The sequence below is a fragment of the Mesoplodon densirostris genome, chromosome 16 (assembly GCF_025265405.1).
Source record: "Mesoplodon densirostris isolate mMesDen1 chromosome 16, mMesDen1 primary haplotype, whole genome shotgun sequence".
Lineage (NCBI taxonomy): Eukaryota > Metazoa > Chordata > Mammalia > Artiodactyla > Ziphiidae > Mesoplodon > Mesoplodon densirostris.
The window spans coordinates 18,421,306-18,441,324 of NC_082676.1; the positions used below are offsets into that span (position 1 = coordinate 18,421,306).

At 46.2% G+C, this 20,019-nt stretch overlaps 1 protein-coding gene across 1 annotated transcript in view; it reads left to right on the forward strand.

Annotated features, from left to right (window-relative positions):
• Window positions 1-17,414, forward strand: part of PTPRT (protein tyrosine phosphatase receptor type T) — an 825,916-nt gene extending 808,502 nt beyond the window's left edge. Inside the window, exons 32-35 of the mRNA XM_060079174.1 lie at window positions 13,693-13,818; window positions 14,704-14,867; window positions 16,457-16,592; window positions 17,361-17,414. Coding sequence (XP_059935157.1) covers window positions 13,693-13,818; window positions 14,704-14,867; window positions 16,457-16,592; window positions 17,361-17,414 — 480 coding nt within the window. The remainder of the gene's footprint in view (window positions 1-13,692; window positions 13,819-14,703; window positions 14,868-16,456; window positions 16,593-17,360) is intronic.
• Window positions 17,415-20,019: the final 2,605 nt, after the last annotated feature.

A 20,019-nucleotide genomic window follows, 5' to 3' on the forward strand; every position in this document is an offset into this window, starting at 1 on the left:
CAGGAAGCAGAAGTGATGGGAGAACCAGGTCCAGGCAGCATGTCATGTTGCCCCAAGCGCTGCGGGCAGGCAGCACCAGAGGAACCAGCAGGGGATGACCACCACCCCACCCGGCCTGGAGTCAGGTTTGGGGGTCAACGAGACCTGGCCTCATTTCTGTTTTTTCCATAGAATAAGTGCTGGGGCTTTAGCATTCCTTGAATATTCTACTCATTTATGATATTGGTTCTGCTTGGAGGATCCCCTGAGCTTCTCAGTGTTTTACTTGTCTCTAATTCTAGGCAGTACACTTTACCTTGCTTACATTTTAGAGATTTTATAAACTAAATGTTCTCCAAACACCTTTCAATATTTCCCATGTCTTCCCTCCAAAGACTTGCCACTTCGAAAGCCTTTATTTCCCAAACTGTATTGACTAATTCATAATGTATAACTGTATCAATGCATTTCTGATCTGCAGGCCATAGACAGAGCTAAAACAATGAGGTGCTCTAAAGCCAGAGACTCGGTGTCCTCCACTCAGGACAACAGTGTGATCCCCTTTGGCTTTTGAAGACCTTGGAGATAGCTCGTTGGCTTCTCCTACCAACTTTATGGACGCCACTGTGGAAACCACTGGTCTGACCCAGGTCCACTTCCTCTCATTTTGCAGGTCAGGAAGCTGAGGCCCAGGTAGGCTTTGTCCAAAGTCCCACAGCCACCCCTGACCCAGGCCCAGGTCCCCCTGCCAGGGATGGTGAAGACTTTCGCCGCCGTTTAAACAGCAGGATTTCCAGGGCCCCCGTGCCTGATAAGCAGTGGCTTGCTGGTACCTGGGTATATGAAGCAGGAAGGAATGTTGCTTACTTTAAAACAAACAAGACCCCCAGTTCTGAACTCCTGCTGTGGAAAGTCTGAGAGTTCAGGCGATGCAAAGCAAGTGAAAAGGTGAGGGAGGTGAGGGCCAAGAACATGCCTTCCCACGGAGCTTCTGGAAGTGAGAGAGGCAAGCTTGTCATCCTCCCAGGAAGAAAGCGGGGGCGATGTTTCAGAGATGTCTTTTCCTGTCATTGTGCCTGGAAGGCAAATAGCAAGCACTGATATCCCCATTTTTATCTTGGCTTGTGAAACACAGCCTAACGTGCTAGCAAAATACACGGGATGCCCAAGTCTGTGTCTCTGCATTGCAAGGGGTCGTGTTTCTGTCTCAGCCCCCACTGGAACAGTAGAATAAGGAGTTTGGGGTCAAGAGACCTGAGTTCAAGTTCTAGTCTTGCCACTTACTTGCTGCATTGCCTTAAGCCAGTTTCCTACCTTGTCAAAGTCTCAGTGTGATCATCTGTGAAGTTCGTATAACTCAGATGCCAGCCAAGTTCACTCTATCTTTGAAGATTTAAACAAAATAGGCTCTGTTTCCTCTTGCCCTTCCTGTGGGAAATTCCACTGTCCACCCCCAAGATTTCTGGGAATTCCAAGGGGGCGCTGTATTCATGTCCACTTCCAAGTTCCAGCTCAGGCTTTACTGGAGGCAACATGGGGTTCATATCCCAGCAACGCCCGTGGCTGAAGGTGGAACATAGCACATCCCGGTTCTTAAACCTCACCTGTCTCCTCACACCTGGTGGCTGGCAGCACGTCTTCCCCCACCCTGTTGCCCAAAACACTTTCTTCCTTCCTCCCCTATTCTTCCACGCCTCCCCCCCAAAGCTGTTCCATTCTTAAGCTGCATAATTCATCTTCCTCTTTATTACCTCCTTCCAAAACCTGCCCTGAGCCTTTGCCTTCCACCCACCCTACTTCCTCTGTAGATATTTTCCTAAACTCCCACCCTTCCTTCCCGGAAACAAACTCTGATGTACCTAAGAGTGAGTTTCCACCCACTACGTGGAATTGCAGTATCACCTCGTGGGACGATGGATAGGTGAATGGAGAATGGATGGGCAAACGTGCTTTGATTATGGTCCATGTGCCTTTCTCTCTCTCTCCCTGCCTTCACACCCTCCTCTTCCCCTGCAGTCTATCTTCCTTACCTGGCCACAGTGTTAAAGCCAATGATATGTTTTGGGCTCTTTATGGAAGTCTATTTAAATGAATTTTGTCATCACTGGTCTGAATTTTAAAACCAATTCAAGTAACTCTTATATTTTTCTCTTAAAAATACTAATTCACTTCACCTTTAAGTGGCCGGGGATTGATTCCCTCCTATGGATCACAGGGACCTTGACAAGTAGAGTCCTTCATCTCTAGAAGCTATATTACTTGGCTTTTCCATTTTATCAAAGTATTTTTTTAATTAACAGAAGGCATAACTAAGGTGCTCTGAAATATGCTTTAGAATTGTTTATTCCAAAAATAGGCCATATGCTAGTTTTCATTTAACTCATCAGAGTGTGTTTATTTCAGTGACTAACAAGCTTTCTGATTCCATCAGCAGGAAAATGATGTCTAACAGGGAGGCAACCTTGGTGTTTGTTAGATTTCATGCGTGAACGTTCACCCCTGAAGGACATCTTTCTGTGTCCCAAGCAGCAGTGGAGATCACTAGGTGGAATAATGCATGGCAGCTGTTCCAGGGCTGTCCACACAGGCTTCATGACTTTCGCTTGGTTTAACTTGTTCTGACAATAAATAGCAAAAGCCCCTCTGCTTTTCCAGGAGAAGCATGGCCATTTCTAAATCAGCAGCAGCAGCTGCAGTGGCTTCCCTCCCCGGCCCCCCAGGTGTGGTCATCAGCCCAGCCGTGTGCATCTGCAGTGGCGAGGCCCTCCCTATGGGCAGGAAACACCACCCCTCCTAGACGGATGGGTAAGAAAGGAAGGAGAAGCAGAGTACTAGGATATAAGGTAGGAAAAGGCTGGGTTTATAGGCTAAAGGATTGGAATCTATCCTGGAGACAACTACTGCAGAAGTTTCCCATCTAAGGACAAAAGTAACAATGTTACATTGAGTGTATGTGTGGCTCCAGGTCAGCTGGGTGCTTGTGGTTTTATACCGCCAAGTGGACTTCCTTGAACCCCCTATTTCCAGGGCCTTAAGAAACCATAAACTCCTCTCCCCAAGATTTCTATAACCTTTTGTTTCTCTTTTTTAATTTATTTTAAATTTTTAAATTTTAAAAATTTTTAAAGGTTACTTTCCATTTACAGTTATTACAAAATATTGGCTCGATTCCCTGTGTTGAACAATACATCCTGGAGCCTATCTTACACCCAATAGTTTGTACCTCCCACTCCCCGTCCCCTTGATTACCCCTCCCCCTCCACTGGTAATCACTAGTTTGTTCTCTATATATGTCTGCTTCTTTTTTGTTACATTCACTAGTTTATTGTGTTTTTTAGATTCCATATGTAAGTGATATCATACAATATTTGTCTTTGTCTGACTTATTTCATTTAGCACAATGCCCTCCAAGTCCAGCCATGTTGCTCCAAAAGTAAAATTTCATTCTTTTTTATAACTGAGTAGTATTCCATTGTGTATATATATAACATTTTCTTTAGCCATTCATCTGTTGGTGGTCACTTAGGTTGCTTTCATATCTTGACAATTGTAAATAATGCTGCTATGAACATTGGGGTGCAAGTATCTTTTTGAATTAGTGCTTTTGGGTTTTTTTGGCTTACTCAGGAGTAGAATTGCTGGGTCATACGGTAGTTCTATTTTTAATTTTTTGAGGAACCTCCATACTGTTTTCCACAGTGGCTGCACCAATTTACATTCCCACCAACAGTGTACAAGGGTTCCCTTTTCTCCACATCCTTGCCAATATTTATTATGTGTGTTCTTTTTGATGATGGCTATTCTGACAGGTATGAGGTGATATCTCCTTGTGGTTTTGATTTGCATTTCCCTGATGATTAGCTATGTTGAGAATCTTTTCATATGCTTATTGGGCATCTGCATTTCCTCTTTGGAAAAATGTCTATCAGCAGAATTTTTCCATCAGCAGAATTAAAAAATGTGAGTTGTATGAGCTGTTTATATATGTTGGATATTAATCCCTTATTAGTCATATAATTTGCAATGATATTCTCCCATTCATTAGGTTGTCTTTTCATTTTGTTGGTGGTTTCCTTTGTTGTGCAAAAGCTTTTAAGTTTAATTAGGTCCCATTTATTTATTTTTGCTTTTATTTCCTTTACTTTAGGAGATGGATCCAAAAAAATATTTCTGCGACTTATGTCAAAGAGTGTTCTGCCTATGTTTTCCTCTAGGAGTTTTATAGTATCTGGTCTTACATTTAGATCTTCAACCCATTTTGAGTTTATTTTTGTGTATGGTGTTTGTTAGAGAATGCTCTAATTTCATTCTTTTACATGTGCTGTCCAGTTTTCCCAGCACTACTTATTGAAGAGACTGTCTTTTCTGCATTGTATATTCTTACCTCCTTTGTTGTAGATTAATTGACCATAAGTGCATGGGTTTATTTCTGGGCTTTCTATCCTGTTCCATTGATCTATGGTTCTGTTTTTGTGCCAGTACCATACTGTTTTGATTACTGTAGCACTGTAGTAGAGTCTGAAGTCAGGGAGCATAATTCCTCCAGCTCCATTCTTCTTTCTCAAGATTGTTTTGGCTCTTCAGGGTCTTTTATGTTTCCATACAAATTTTTTAATCATTTGTTCTAGTTCTGTGAAAAATGCCATTGGTATTTTTATAGAGAGTGCATTGAGTCTGTAGATTGCCTTGGATATTGTGGTCATTTTAACAATATTTATTCCTCCAATCCAAGAACACAGTATCTCTTTCCATCTCTTTGTGTTGTCTTCAGTTTGTTTCATCAGTGCCTTATAGTTTTTGGAGTACAGGTCTTTTGCCTCCTTAGGTAGGTTTATTCCTAGTTATTTTATTCTTTTTGATGCAATGGTACATGGGATTGTTTTCTTAATTTCTCTTTCTGATACTTTTTTGTTAGTGTATAGAAATGCAACAGATTTCTGTATATTAATTTTGTATCCTGCAACTTTATTGAATTCATTGATGAGCTCTAGTTGTTTTCTGGTGGTGTCTTTTAGGATTTTCTATGTATAGTATCATGCCGTCTGCAAACAGTGACAGTTTTACTTCTTCCTTTCCAGTTTTGATTCCTTTTACTTCCTTTTCTTCTCTGATTGCTGTGGCTGGGACTTCCAAAACTATGTTGAATAAGAGTGGCAAGAGGGGACATCCTTGTCTTGTTCCTGATCTTAAAGGAGATGCTTTCAGCTTTTCACCATTGAGTGTGATGTTAGCTGTGGGTATGCCACATAATGGCCTTTATTATGTTGAGGTATGTTCCCTCTCTGCCCACTTTCTAGAGTTTTTATCGTAAATGGATGTTGAATTTTATCAGAGGCTTTTCTGCATCTATTGAGGTCATCATACGGTTTTTCTTCAATTTGTTAATGTGGTGTATCACATTGATTTGCAGATATTAAAAATCCTTCCATTCCTGGGATAAATCCCACTTGATCATGGTGTATGATCCTTTTAATGTATTATTGGATTCTGTTTGCTATTATTTTGTTGAGGATTTTTGCATCTAGGTTCATCAGTGATATTGGCCTGTAGTGTGTGTGTGAGTGTGTGTGTGTGTGTGTGTGTGATATCTTTGTCTGGTTTTGGTATCAGGAGGGTGCTGGCCTCATAGAATGAGTTCGGGAATGTTCCTTCCTCTGCAATTTTTTGGAATAGTTTCAGAAGGATACGTGTTAACTGTTCTCTAAATGTTTGGTAAAAAATTCACCTGTGAAGCCATCTGGTCCTAGACTTTTGTTTGTTGAGAGTTTTTAAATTACTGATTCAATTTCATTACTGGTAATTGGTCTGTTCATATTTTCTTGTTAGTTCAATCTTGGGAGATTATATCTTTCTAATAATTTGGCCGTTTCTTCTAAGTTCTCCGTTTTATCAGCATGTGGTTCATAGTATTCTTTTATAATCATTTGTATTTGTGGTGTCAGTTGTAACTTCTTTTTCATGTCTGATTTTATTGATTTGGGCCCTCTCCCTTTTCTACTTGATGAATCTGGCTAAAGGTTTGTCAATTTTGTTTCTTTTCAAAGAACCAGCTTTTAATTTCATTGATCTCTTCTATTTTTTTTTTTTTTTTTTTAGTCTCTATTTCTGCTCTGATCCTTCTTTCTTTCCTTCTACTAACTAACTTTGGGGGTTTTCTTTCCCATGGAATACCTCTTTCCCTAGTTGCTTTAGATGTAAGGTTAGGTTGTTTGAGATGTTTCTTGTTTCCTGTGGTAAGTTTGTATCACTATAAACCTCCCTCTTAGCATTGCTTTTGCTACATCCCATAGGTTTTGGATTGTCATGTTTTCGTTTTCATTGTCTCTAGGTATTTTTTTATTTCCTCTTTGATTTCTGCAGTGATCCATTCGTTGTTTAGTAGCATATTGGTTAGCCTCCACATGTTTTTTTGCAGGTTTTTGCTTGTTGTTGATTTCTAGTTTCACAGTGTTGTGGTCGGAAAAGATGCTTGATATGATTTCAACTTTCTGAAATTTACCAAGGTTTGTTTTGTGGCCTAGCATGTGATCTGTCCAGAAGAATGTTCCATGTGCACTTGAAAAGAATGTGTATTCTGCTGCTTTTGGATGGAATGCTCTTTATGTATCAGTTAATTTGGTCTAATGTGTCATTTAAGGCCTGTGTTTCCTTATTGATTTACTGTCTGGATCATCTGTCCATTGACGTAAGTGGGATGCTAAAGTCCCCTACAATTATTGTGTTACTACCGATTTCCCCTTTCACGTCTGTTAATATTTGTCTTATATATTTAGGTGCCCCTATGTTGGATGCATATATATTTACAATTGTTGTATCTTCTTCTTGGATTGATCCCTTGATCATTATGTAGTGCCCTTCTTTGTATCTTGTAACAGTCTTTATTTTAAAGTCTATTTTGTCTGATGTAAGCATTGCTACTCTTTCTTTTGATTTCCATTTGCATGGAATACCTTTTTCCATCTCCTCACTTTTAGTCTGTATGTGTCTCTAGAGCTGAAGTGAGTCTCTTGTAGGAAGCATATATACGGCTCGTTTTTGTATCCATTCAGCCACTCTGTGTCTTTTGGTTGGAGCATTTAGTCCATTTACATTTAAGGTAATTGTTGATATGTATGTTCTTACTGCTGTTTTGTTAATTGTTTTGGATTTGGTTTTTTCCGCTTTCTTCTTTTGTTCTCTTCTCTCGTGATTTGATGACTATCTTCAGTGTTATGTTTGGATTTATTTTTCTTTTCTGTGTGTATATATCTATTATAGATTTTTGGTTTACAGTTACCATGATGTTTTTGTATAGCAGCCTTTATATATAGATGAGATTATTTTGAGTTGATGACCTCTTAATTTCAAATGCATTTTTAAAACCCTACATTTGTACTCTCCTCCCCTCATGATTACTGTTTTTGATATCATATTTTATCTAATTGTTTTGTGTATCCCTTAACTGCTTATTGTGGATATAGATGATTTTACTACTTATATCTTTTAACCTCCCTATTAGCTTTGTGTGTGGGTGATTTCCTACCTTTACTGTATGTTTGCCTTCACTGGTGAGCTTTGTCATTTTGTAATTTTCTTGTTTCTAGTTGTGGCCTTTTCTTTTTTGCCTAGAGATCATTTAACATTTGTTGCAAAGCTGGTTTGATGGTGCTGAACTCTTTTAGCTTTTGCTTACCTGTAAAGCTTTGGATTTCTCTATCAAATCTGAACAAGAGCCTTGCTGGGTAAAGTATTCTTGGTTGTAGATTTTCCCCTTTCAACATTTTAAATATATCATGCCACTCCTTTCTGGCCTGCAGAGTTTCTGCTGAAAAATCAGCTGATGATAGCATTATGGGAGTGCCCTTGTATGTTATATTTGTTGCTTTTCCCTTGCTGCTTTTAATATCCTCTGTTTATCTTATGGTCATTTTAATTACAGTGTGTCTTAATGTGTTCCTCTTTGGGTTAATCCTGTATGGCACTTTCTGCACTTCCTAGACTTGGGTGATTGTTTCCTTTCCGTGGTTAGGGAAGTTTTTAGCTACTATGTCTTCAAATATTTTCTCAGGTCCTTTCTCTTCTCCTTCTGAGACCCCTATAATGTGAATATTAGTGCTCTAGATATTGTCCCAGAGGTCTCTTAAACTGTCCTCATTTCTTTTCATTATTTCTTCTGTTCAGTGGCAGTGATTTCCATTACTCTGTCTTCCAGCTCACTGATCCATTCCTCCATATCATTTAGTCTACTATTGATTCTTTCTAGTGTATTTTTCATTTCATTTTTTGTATTCTTCATCTCTGTTCAGTTGTTCTTTATCTCTTCTCTGTTTAAAACTTCTGACTTCTCCCTCTGTACATCCATTCTTCTTCTGAGTTCTTTGATCATCTTTATGATCATTACTCTGAACTTTTTCTCGGGTATATTGCCTATCTCCACTTCACTTAATTCTTCTTCTGGGGTTTTGTTTCTTCGTCTGGAACATGTTCCTCTGCCAACCCATTTTGTCTAAGTTGCTATTTGTGTTTTTATATATGTGGTAGGTTAGTTACGTTTCTCACCCTTGCATAAGTGGCCTTCTGTAGAAGATGTCCTATGCATCCCAGCAGTGCACTCCCCTCTCATCACCCAAGGTATATGCTCTTGGGGTGCCACCTAAGATGGCTGCATGGGTCCTTCTGTTGTGGCAGCCTATGTGGGCAGCCTGGTGGGCTTGGTCGGCCCCTGGCCCAGGTGGTTGCCAAGCTCTGCCTTGTACAGATGCTGCTGGCTGCTAGTTCGTGGGGCCTGGTCACCAGGCAGTGGCTGCCGAACCCTAGGGGTGTCCCAGGGCTAGTGCTGGCTCCCTGGTGGCCGGAGTCAGGGTCCCGAAGACTCTCGGGCTGTTGCTGAGCCACTGGCAGGTAAAGCCAGGTTCAGGGCTTAGTGCCAGGCAAGCAGAGCCAGTTCCTGGCGTCTGGCTGCAGGGCCCAGGGATCCCTGAGCTCATTTCAGGTTGGAGGGGGGCAATTCCTGACACAGTTGGGTATGGGGTCTGGGGTATCTCAGAGCTTGCGTTGGCCTGCTAGTGGACAGGGCCCGGGCCCAGCTGGTCCCAGGGTGGGCTCCTGCCTACTGTGGGTGGGCTGGGTCTGCAGGCTGTGGGATCATAGTTTTCTTGCATCTGGTGTTTGTTTGCCCCCTGGTGGGTGAGGCTGGTCTAGAGGCTAATGTGGGCTTCCTGAAGGGAAGGGCCTATGCCTCCCCACTGGGAGGTGGACTTGGGTCTTGGCCCGCTGGTGGGCAGGCCATGTCTAGGGGCTTTTCTAGAGGTGACTGTGGGTTCAGGAAGTCTTTAGGCAGCCTGTCTGCTGGTGGGTGGGGCTGTGTCCTTGCCCAGTTAGTTACTTAGCCTGAGGCATCCCAGCACTTGCACCTATAGGCTTTTGGGTGGGGTTGATGAGCCAGGATGGCAGCCACCAGCATCAGTGTTCACAGGGTAGAATGTTCCCAAATATGGCTGCCCCCAGTGTCTATGTCCCCAGGGTGAGCCACAGCCATCCCCATCTCTCCAGGAGGCTCTCCAAGACCAGCAGGTAGGTCTGGCCCAGGCTCCTATCAAATTACTGCTTTTGCCCTGAGTTCCAGTGAGTGTGAGATTTTGTGTGTACCCTTTAAGAGTGAAGTCTCTATTTCCCCCAGTCCCGTGGGGCTCCCGAAATCAAGCCCCACTGGCCTTCAAAGCCAAATGCTCTGGGGGATCATCTTCCCAGGACCAGATCCCCAGGCTGAGGAGCCCCACGTGGGGCTCAGAACTCTCACTCCTGTGAGAGAACCTCTGTAATGTAATTATGCTCTAGTTTGTGGGTCGCCCACCCAGGGATATGGGATTTGACTATGTTGTGAGTTTGCCCCTCCTACCTGTCTCTTTGTGGTTCCTTCTTTATGTCTTTAGTTGCAGAAGATCTTCTGGTGGTAGGTTCCAGTCTTTTTCACCAATGGTGGTTCTGCAGATAGTTGTGCTTTTGGTGTGCTCATGAGAGGAGGTGAGCTCAGGGTCTTTCTACTCCACCATCTTGGCGGCTGTCCTATAAACTGTCGATGCTTATGTGCTCATGGTCTGGCCCTTCAGTTCACACAGACGTGGAGCTGAGACCACATAAGTCACCAAGGGAGCAAAGCTCAGTTCCTCGCCAGCTTCCACAAGAAACCCCCATGCACAGTGAGCATTGTCCGTGTGTGTTATTATACATTTGCTTAATATTTAGGAGTTTAGGAGAGGGGGGCTCACATGACACACTGGTTCACCTTCAGCCCTTTCACTGGTTCCCTTATGCTCCGACTTCTCCTCTTCCATCCCCTCAGTCCCTCTCAAGAACAATCCACAGGCCTCTCTCCTCTGGCATGCAGAACAGTGTCCCCATATCACAGGTGGCACCTGTCCCCACTGCTCTGTCAGGCTGGCTGACCAGGAATTTTCACAAGGGCAGTCCTTTGGGTATTATTATCCTAAAGGGAAATTTTCATATGGGCTGCTAAGTAGAGGGAAAAAGACCCTTCACTTTATCCACCTTGTTTTGAGTGACCCTCTCCCACACTGCCAAATAATTATAACTTACATTTATGGAGTACTTACTAGCAGCAGACTCCTGTGCTAAGTAGACACATTCAGATTCACAGCCACCCATCACTTAGCCCAGAGAAGCTAAGAGATTTGACCAAGTCACTCAGCTAGGGAGTGACAGGGCTGGGATTTGAGCCCAGGTCGCTTCAAGCAGGAGCCCCATTACCTTTTGCTAAGCCAAAGTGGTGGTACCCATTGAGGCACAACCCCAGCACTTGGATACCAGGACAATCTTGAGCTAAACCTTAGAGGACATTTCTTATTGATGAGAATCATTTCCGAGCCCCAGAGGGTCACCAGGAACAGAGCATGGGCTTCCCCCATTCTCTCTCCCATTTCCCATGGCTAGATTACGTGCAGCGTCCTGGCCTGGGGGCAGACCCTGATGATCCTTGGCAGCTGAAACACCACATCTGCCTACACGTCACCCGGCTGAATGTCACCCGTGCCATTGCTGATGTCGTCTCACGGATTAGGGAACTCAAGTGAAAGGCTGGCTCTGATGTAGGATTAGAAGGACCCTGCAACCTTTCCCAGCCCTCTGGACATGATGGAGAGTGACCTGGAAAATCAAATGCAGAGAAGTGTCCCAGAATAAAGGAGTCTTGTCTGAGGCAGAGTAGAACCTATTAGCTTGAGAAATTGGTCTGGAAATCTTATTAAAAGAGACAAATCATTCCACATTCTCTCCAGACTGAAAATATTGGGGATAATAGACTTTCCTTGATGCCTTGGACCCATGTACCTCATGTCAGGATCAGAGCCAACCTCTGGCAAGGCACGATTCAATGCAGGTAATAAAGGCAATTATTTTTTTTTTTAATTGGCAGTTCTGATTAATTCTGATTTCTCTAGCCAGCCACAGACTTGTCTATACCGGTCCCTCATTACTGTGAAGGTTGCAGGTCAGAAGAGCCAATGGCAAAGAGAAATGAAGTTCAAGTTGTGGATTTGTCATTACTGCACAGCTCAGCAGCTGACTGTCCAGCCACAGAGACTGCTGTGACCAGCACTCCCCACCTACACACACACACACACACCCTTTCTCAATATTCTCAACTAACCCCCGATGGAGACGCCAGGAAAGCAAGGCACCATTGCATTATGAAACTTCATCTTGCTTACCTTTGCTATTTAAGAGGGGTGATAAGAGGAAGAATTCTTCAAATTTATATGTTAGTTCTTATCATTATTGTTGTTATTTTTGTTGAGCACTGAGAGGGTTCAAGAATGATCTGAATCGCTGGAATGTAGTGGATGCTGGCACTCTGCTAAGGGCTTTCTTCCCATGTGTTCTCTCTTTATCCTTAGAACAGCCCTGTAGGACAAGAGTCGGCCAACCTTCTCTGCAGAAAGAACCAGATAGGAAATACTTCAGGTTTTGCAGGCTGTGTGGTCTCGGTCACAACTACTCAAACCTGCTGTTCTAGCTTGAAGGCAACCACAGAAAGTATGTCAATGGCGAATATAGCTAGATTTCAATAACGCTTTATTTACAGAATCAGACGACTGGCCAGGTTTGGCCAGTGGGCCATAATGTGAACAAATGTTATCCCTAAGCTGGAGTTTAGGTTCCACAGCTAGGAAGGTGGGAGATGTGTGCTTTTCTCTCCTACGGTCTCCCTCCTCCCTGCTCGTCCACTCTGCCTCTAGTTCTGGAGGAAGGATAGAATCAAAAAAGTTTTTGCATGTGACTCCCCAGGGTGAGTTGGCTGTTCTCTCAAGGAAAGGGAAAGCGATCACTTTCATGAAAACCCTGCATCCGTGGTGGTTATGAGGAGGCCACCAGCTTGCCGTGGGTAGCCTCTGTCCATCTAGTTCCTTGTCTGCAAGCTCAGCATAGGCTGTGGCAGACCCCACTGAGATGCCAGGATCTCAGAAGCTCTGGTGGGTCTTTGAGTCTCAGCTACATCTTCCGGGCAACCCCCAGGTGAAAAGGCTTTCTAACACGTGGCCTCTTGGTCCATGCTGGGGTGGTCCCAGCGAGGCTGCACCCTCAATCTTAGCTCTCCTCCTTGCCCCTGGACAGTGTCCATCTCCACGCCCCTGGGGAACCAGGAGTTGAGGAAGCATGCTTTGCCTTACTCTTGAGCCACAACCTGTGCCACCTACCTTAATATTCGTTCCCCAACTATAGTCAGCTAGTGACTCAACAGATACGGGGCATAAAGTATCTGTCTCTCACTCTTGATGACACTATAAACTTAAGGGACAATTTATGATCTTAGACCAGGCTTTCTTAGTCTCTGCACCATTGAGAACTGGGGCCAGATTCCTCTCAGGGGAGCCGTCACATGCATTGTAGGATATTTAGCAGCATCCTGGCCTCTACTCACTAGATGCCCATAGCAACCCCCAGGCGTGATCATCAAAAATGTCTCTAGAATCGCTAAATGTCCCCTGGGTGGCAAAGCAACCTCTGCTGAGAAGCATTGTCTTAGGTCGAGAAGCAACCACTGCCTTTTGCTCTCAGCTGTAGGTTCTAATTTCTAATTCCAAAAAACTAGGAAAGATAATAGGCAAGGCCTCTCAATACCATGTTACATTATCTTTTGGTGCAAGGTAAGCATAATTAGCCCCATTTTACACAGGAGAAACTGAGGCCTGGATGGCACAGCTAGTAAGCAGCAGAGACTGGATTTGGACCCAAGCCTGTCTGATGCCAAAACCTATGTATTTTTTAAAACTACTTATGATCTGATGATGAAATAAACACTGTGAAGGTTTTCCTAGAATCGGGAAAAGTTGCTATGATTTGTGTTGAACTAAAGATTGTAGTTGCCCTTCCTCAGAGTGTTCTACCTAACCCTTACAGCAGCACAAGGTAGACAGTATTTTCCCCATTTTACAGATGGGGAAAACTGAGGCCCAGCAAGCCTAACAAATGGTTTGAAATCAGCACAGCAAAGATGTTGAAGCCCACTGTTTCTGTGCTCAGAGCTCTGACTTTTCAACAACCAGAAAAATGGGTAGCTGTTCCCCAACAGGAAAGCTGAGCCTAATTTCCTACATAATACTCTACCTTTCTAGCCAACGTGTCCCGCAAGCAGTAAGAAAGGTTTCATGATAAATGAAACCAATCCCCCCGGCCCCTGACCTTGGCCTTTTTCTGTGACCCCTTTCCTTACCTCAGCTCTGTATGCAGTACTGGCCTGAGAAGACCTCGGGGTGCTACGGGCCCATCCAGGTGGAATTCGTCTCCGCAGATATCGATGAGGACATCATCCACAGAATATTCCGCATCTGTAACATGGCTCGGGTAAGTGTACGGCCGCCGCTGCTTCCCGGACTCCTCCTTCCCAAAACAGATGGAAGCTGCCGGGAGAGGACCCCGCAGGCCAGCCAGGAGTCTGTGCTGTCCTCTCCTGTTTATCTCGTCCTTGGAGAAGTGATGACTTTGCCAATTCCAGCTCCAGACCCAGCAATGGCTCCCACACACAGAGACACACAGGGGGACATCCATACTGCCATCTGCCTGTTTCCTGACACACTTGCTGCCATGTAGACACAAAATCTCAGAATGTAGTGCTTCCCTGTGCCACGCTGTTTCGGCATGAGTTGATGCAGCCTTTGATTGGATCCAGTAAGCTTTGGGCTAGATGGTGGGAACACCAACATGGAAAATAGTAAGTTTCTTCCATGAGGAATTTCACTGCTGGGTGTAGTAGTACTGGGTGGGAGGGAACAGATGAGTGATCTACAAAATGGTGGCTAACCGAAGCGACCTTGGTCTTTACTGGGGGCTCGTGGTGAACAGGATTCAGTCCCTGCCCTCAGAATTCGCTATCTAATGGGAAAGTGAGATGTATTTTGGCTCATGAACTGCAGAAAGAGAGAAGAATCCTGCCCAGTATTCAGGGAAGGCTTTCCTAGAGAAAGGGGCATTTGAATTGGGTTTTGAGGACCACGTAGAAGTTTTTCAGGTAGAGGAGGGATGCAGAGCAGTCATGGCAGGAGAATCAGTGTGCACAGAGGTGTAGAGGTGGGTATGGGGATAGTGTGTGATTCTCCCCATGAGGACATTATAGCGTAGACCCCATTTATTCCATCTTCCACTGCAATGCTGCAGCCTCCAGGGTATCTGGAGGGCCTGCATCCCTAAGCATCCCCAGCAGAACAGCGCTAATAGCCTCTCTCTTCTCAGCCACAGGATGGATATCGTATAGTCCAGCACCTCCAGTACATTGGCTGGCCTGCCTACCGGGACACGCCCCCCTCCAAGCGCTCTCTGCTCAAAGTGGTCCGACGGCTGGAGAAGTGGCAGGAGCAGTACGATGGGAGGGAGGGACGCACTGTGGTCCACTGCCTGTGAGTATGATGGAGGGCTCTCCAGGGCAACAGGGTGGTGGGTCATGGGGCATCCTTGAGGATGCCGCTGGCCACAAATACCAGTCCTAGGCATCCCTGGCCCTACCACATCCTTACAGGCCAATAGGAGTGTAGTCAAGGCATTACAGTCCTTTCATGGACTGGGATTGCAGCCATAAAGCTATGTGTGGAACAGCTGATTCACAAGCATTCACTTTGCTTCTTAGAACTTAAAATGATTTGGGGAGAGGTGATGGAGAGGGCCTCACTCTTTAAAAAGGAAGTGGAATCAAAGTCTTCCCTTTTTCAGAATAGTATTTCTGGAGCAGGTGGAGGCATTAATAACATCTTACCCTGGAATTGAGTTCAGTCATTTCAGAACCGGCTTATCGTGCCCCCTCTTTCACGTGGTGCACACATGTCAGGAAAATCGGAGAGCTTAAGGGAGCGGGGACAGGGGGCCCTTCCTACTCTTTCCCATGAGATTGTTTTTTAGCCTGCCTTTTTGCAGGAGTACCTTTTATCCGTGTCTTCCGTTGCCAAGGTGACCAGCGGTTGGAGCTGTAGGAAAGCACAGGGGTGTCCTTCTGTCAGCAGAGACACCAAAACAGACACCAAAATGCAGGCACTGGCCAGTGAATGGAGGGCAACTGTCTGTACTTGAAACATCTGGTCGTTGGGTGTCCTGTGGATAAAACATCTGGGAGGTAGACTCGGTGACTTAAGTTTCCATCCAGATGTTCTCTAGACACAGACCATTACATGACATCATTAGTTGCTCTTGGCAATACGCCCAGGAGTTCCAAATCTGGCAGATTCCTAAAGAGATTTTCTGTAAAGAGTTGGAGGGGGTGTTTCTATGAAGATGACTTATGGAGCATCCGAAAGAAAGTGTGGCAGAGGGATGACCCTGCCAAGAGCCCTCTTTCTCTACTTTCCAGGTCAATGGGGTCTTGCTTAAACCAGGGTGTATAAATAGAGATGCGTCTTTTCGGCATTCAGCATCTGAGACCCATCCCAGCCCCACCCAAAACCTAGGCTGGCTGACCCCAGCTAACAGAGGTGTCTCTGGTATTGCTGTCCTTAGCGGATGGAAGGAATTAGGAGTAAAAACACACGCAACCTTCCGCTGTCTTCACTGGATGTGTAGGTGGACCCAGAGCATCCTTTTGGACAAGGATGCAGGCACCACACGGACAAAGACACTCTGTCTGTCCTGCAGGCACCACACGGACAAAGACACTCTGTCTGTCCTGGGGGTTTGGGTCAGTGTGCCATGGGTGACAGTCACATGCTGCTAGAACCAAGGAGACCTCAAGCTAGGTGAGCTTTCAAAGGTTATCCCCTTCATTACACAAATGAAGAACCTGAGGCTCAGACACAGGAAGTGACTTGCCCAAGGTCAAAGCAGGTTCGCAGCACAGATGGGACTCCACCCGTAACTCATGGCTCAGGTTAAGACTTTCACCACTGCCTTACCTTGCATTTGCCAGGGCAGTCACCCTCCACTACTGCTGACATGGCCTTAGGCTCAGCAGGCACCTGAGGGGTACCCAGGAATCTTGCTCACCTTTTTGCTCTGTGTTTAGAAATGGGGGAGGCCGCAGTGGAACCTTCTGTGCCGTCTGCAGCGTGTGTGAGATGATCCAGCAGCAAAACATCATCGACGTGTTCCACATCGTGAAAACATTACGTAACAACAAGTCCAACATGGTGGAGACCCTGGTGAGTGTCCCGAGAACTGTTCTCCAGTAGCCACGGGCTGACCGTAGTTCCCTTGACCTGAAGAAAATAGCATCAAAGAGTAAAAACACTCAACAGCCGGATGCTTCTTGAGCCCCTGCAGTCGCTGCCCTTTGCACACACAGTTACCTGCTTCCTCCCTCCAGCCTCACCAGCTTCTCTTCTGCAGAGAGTCCAGATATTTGTCTTGGCACACGCTACGTTGTGTTACTCTCTTTCCATTCCGTGGGAAAGTATCACTAATTCTGGCTTCGGGGAAGGGATTCTGGATTAGTAGCATGTGAATTATGTTTTTGACTCAGTCCAATCCCATTCTAATTAATTTATGCTCATTTTTATCATATAAATCATTGGGCTGGGACACTGTGAAGCGAGGGATAGGAAGAGACTGGGGGCAGAGCTCCAGATGTTAAGAAAGACCTGGTGCAGAGATGGAGACATACCATACACAGGGAACTTTGATGAGTCTTCAAGTCTGTGCTAAGTGTGGTCTTACCCAAAGTGAGGGCCTACTCCAAGTCTGGTCCACAGACCAGCAGCCGCAGTCGTGCCACATGGGAGCCTGGTAGAAATGCAGACTCTTGAGCCCCACTCCAGATCTATTGAATCTGAATCTGCGTGGACAATTTTGAATTGACTGTTAGTATAGACGTAGATAATGTTTCCTCCATAATCTGTAGCTCTAAACTAAATGCATTTTCCCTTTCCTTTTCGTCTTCTCTCCTCCCTCTCTGCCTCTCCTCCTCTCAGGAACAGTATAAATTTGTATACGAGGTGGCACTGGAATATTTAAGCTCCTTTTAGCCCGATGGCATGGAGAACCTGCCAGAGTCCAGAGGCTGCTGCAGCCAAGCCCCCTTTTCTGTGAATGGCAGCGACTGGGCTCAGGGGCTCAGCGGTGGCACCCTGCCCAACTCCAAGGAGAAGACTGGTGGTCCTGTGGGCCACGGTGGGCCCTGTACCTTCGGAGGGGTCTCCAGTTGCTGTGGAGGATGCCGCCCTGAAAGGCCCAGGCTTCTTTCCCAGCCTCAGGCACGGGCCCATACAGAAGTGCACCTGTATAGCAAGGCCCGGATTTTTCAGGGCCCAGACCTCTTGCTTTTGCTCTTTTCAGGTTTGTGAATCTCGAGGCAAGCTGACTGTGTGGGTGCAGGGGAGTGACAGGCCTGGGAGCACGTCCTCTGCCCTGCGTCCCCTGGGCAGTGGGGGGATGTGTGCTTTCCTCCTCCACGTGGTCGTGAATATGACCGGGCCTTCCTTCAGGGACCTCTGGATCACTGGGACTTCAGGGTGCTCCCGAGACCACAGCAGAGGCCCCCATCCTCCCGACTAACCTGCATGGGGCTTGGCCCACCACCATCGTGTACCCGTCCCCCAGGCCTGGACCTTCTGTCAGTCACTGGCCAGTCCGCTGTGGCCGCGGCACTCCTGGACAGAGGTTTCCTTTGCTTTGTTGCGGTCAGTGGGGCGGGGCGGCACTGCAGGGGACTTGGCCGCTCCTCCTCGTCTCCGGGAGGAAGGGCTGCCTCCCTGGGGCACGGCGCTGGCGGACCCTGTGTGTCGTGGGCGGTGGCTCCCTCGGGAGGGATGAACAAGTTCAGATTTGATGATTTTCCAACGTGTACGTGAAAAGAAACTTTCTTTTGGAGGGTGTAGAATCTTTCTTAGTCTCTTACATCAAAAAACGGTGCGGAGAGGAGTTTGGTTGTGTAGCTATAAGACAAATCTCTGGGGCCTGTTACCTCTCCTGGCCATGTCCTTAAAAGGTCCCAGCCAGGGACAGCACAGCCACTGAGCAAGGGAGAGACAGTCTGAAGACAGTCCCTTTGGGGCGGATAGACGGAGTACCAGCATAACCTCGGATCTCCGAATTTGAACACCTTCCTAGAGAAACTCAGCTGCCATCTCAGAAAATGTCATCGTGGACCCAGCTATACTTTGGCTTAAAATAGGACAAGGGGATCAGACCTGGGGAATCTAGACTCTTGCCCAAAGTATGGGTCAGTCAGTGACAAGGGGGGCCGGCATTGGCTAAGTATATATTATATGCCAGGCTTGGCAAGTTCTTAGACCCCACCCCCTCCCTCCCTGGGAGAGCTGTTCACCTGTTATCATCCTTCTTTTACAACCGAAGACACTGAGGCACCTTCCTCAGTCATGATATTCTGGTTTCCCAAAGGCAGATAATAGTGATGAGACTTATTTGTAATGTTTTCTTCATCCTTTCTCAGCCAAGCAATTATTATATGGAGGGAAAATGAGGCCAGAAATTTCTGAGCAGAGAACTCCACAAATGAGAATTTAATTCTTTCTTTCCAAGGCCAATTTTTCTGGGAAGCTCAGAATCTCAGATATATTTTAGCAACTCATTCCCGGCTCCCCAGGAAAGCTAGTCCCATCTCAATTCTTAGCCAGTGAAAACAATTCCCTGTGCCCTCAGGCTGTGAGGTCTGCCAGCCAGGGACACTCTACCTTGGTCTCTAGCTGGTGCTTTGGTACAGTACCTGGCAGCCCCCGGGTGGCCTGGGATCCAGGAAGCTTCATCTTGAAGGCTGGTCTAGCCCCAGAGCGGCCATGAGAAGCATAGAATTCAACAAGGCACAGTGTTCTCCCTAAAGAACTGACTGTATCCTGGGAAAACTGAACCACAGCGCAGCTTACAAGTGTCCTACGAGCCTCACAGCAAGAGAGATTCAGCGTAGAGCTTTCTAGAGGAGGTGACATCCATTCCACTGGGTACAAAAAGGAAGAAAAGAAAACTCAGGCCAAGGGATCAGCGTGTGCAAAGTCCTTGGGGGTGGGTGGTGAGATGGCAGGAGGTCAGCTCAACTGGAGCAGAACGTGGCAGGAGGTAAGCCAGGGTCAGGGGGCAAATGCTCCACCAGCAGGGCAGACTTGGCCCCTGTGGGCGAGAAGGAGGCAGTGGAGCTTTGAGTGTTGCGCTCAGCTCAGTGCTAGAGGAGGCTCCCTCTGGGGCCAGTGGGGCTGCCTCTTTCCTTCCATCAGACACTGTGAAAATGGTCCCTTAAGCGTATACTTTTTAATATCACATCAATTTGTCTGTCTGCTCGTTATTTTGTTGCTGGATCAGGAGACGCAGCTTCTGTGAGAAACTCAGGGTCTCTGCTCTGCCACGAAGCAGGGTGACCAAGCCAGACCCCTGGGCCCATGAGGACGGGACAGTGGAAGGAGCCCACAGAAGCTGTTCCCGTCGGCATGGGCTCTGGAACTGTCTGGAAGTCCAGGGACACCAGACTCGATCAAGGAAGGGCTGTCACTTTGGAGGTTCAAAAGGAAGCATCTCGAAGCAAAGGAAGGCAGAGGAGCCCCACCACGAGCTTGCTCTTACCCTTTCATGGTCCCTTTCCCTGGTCCCCAGGCCCTGGCCTCCTGCTGGCCTCCCCTGGCT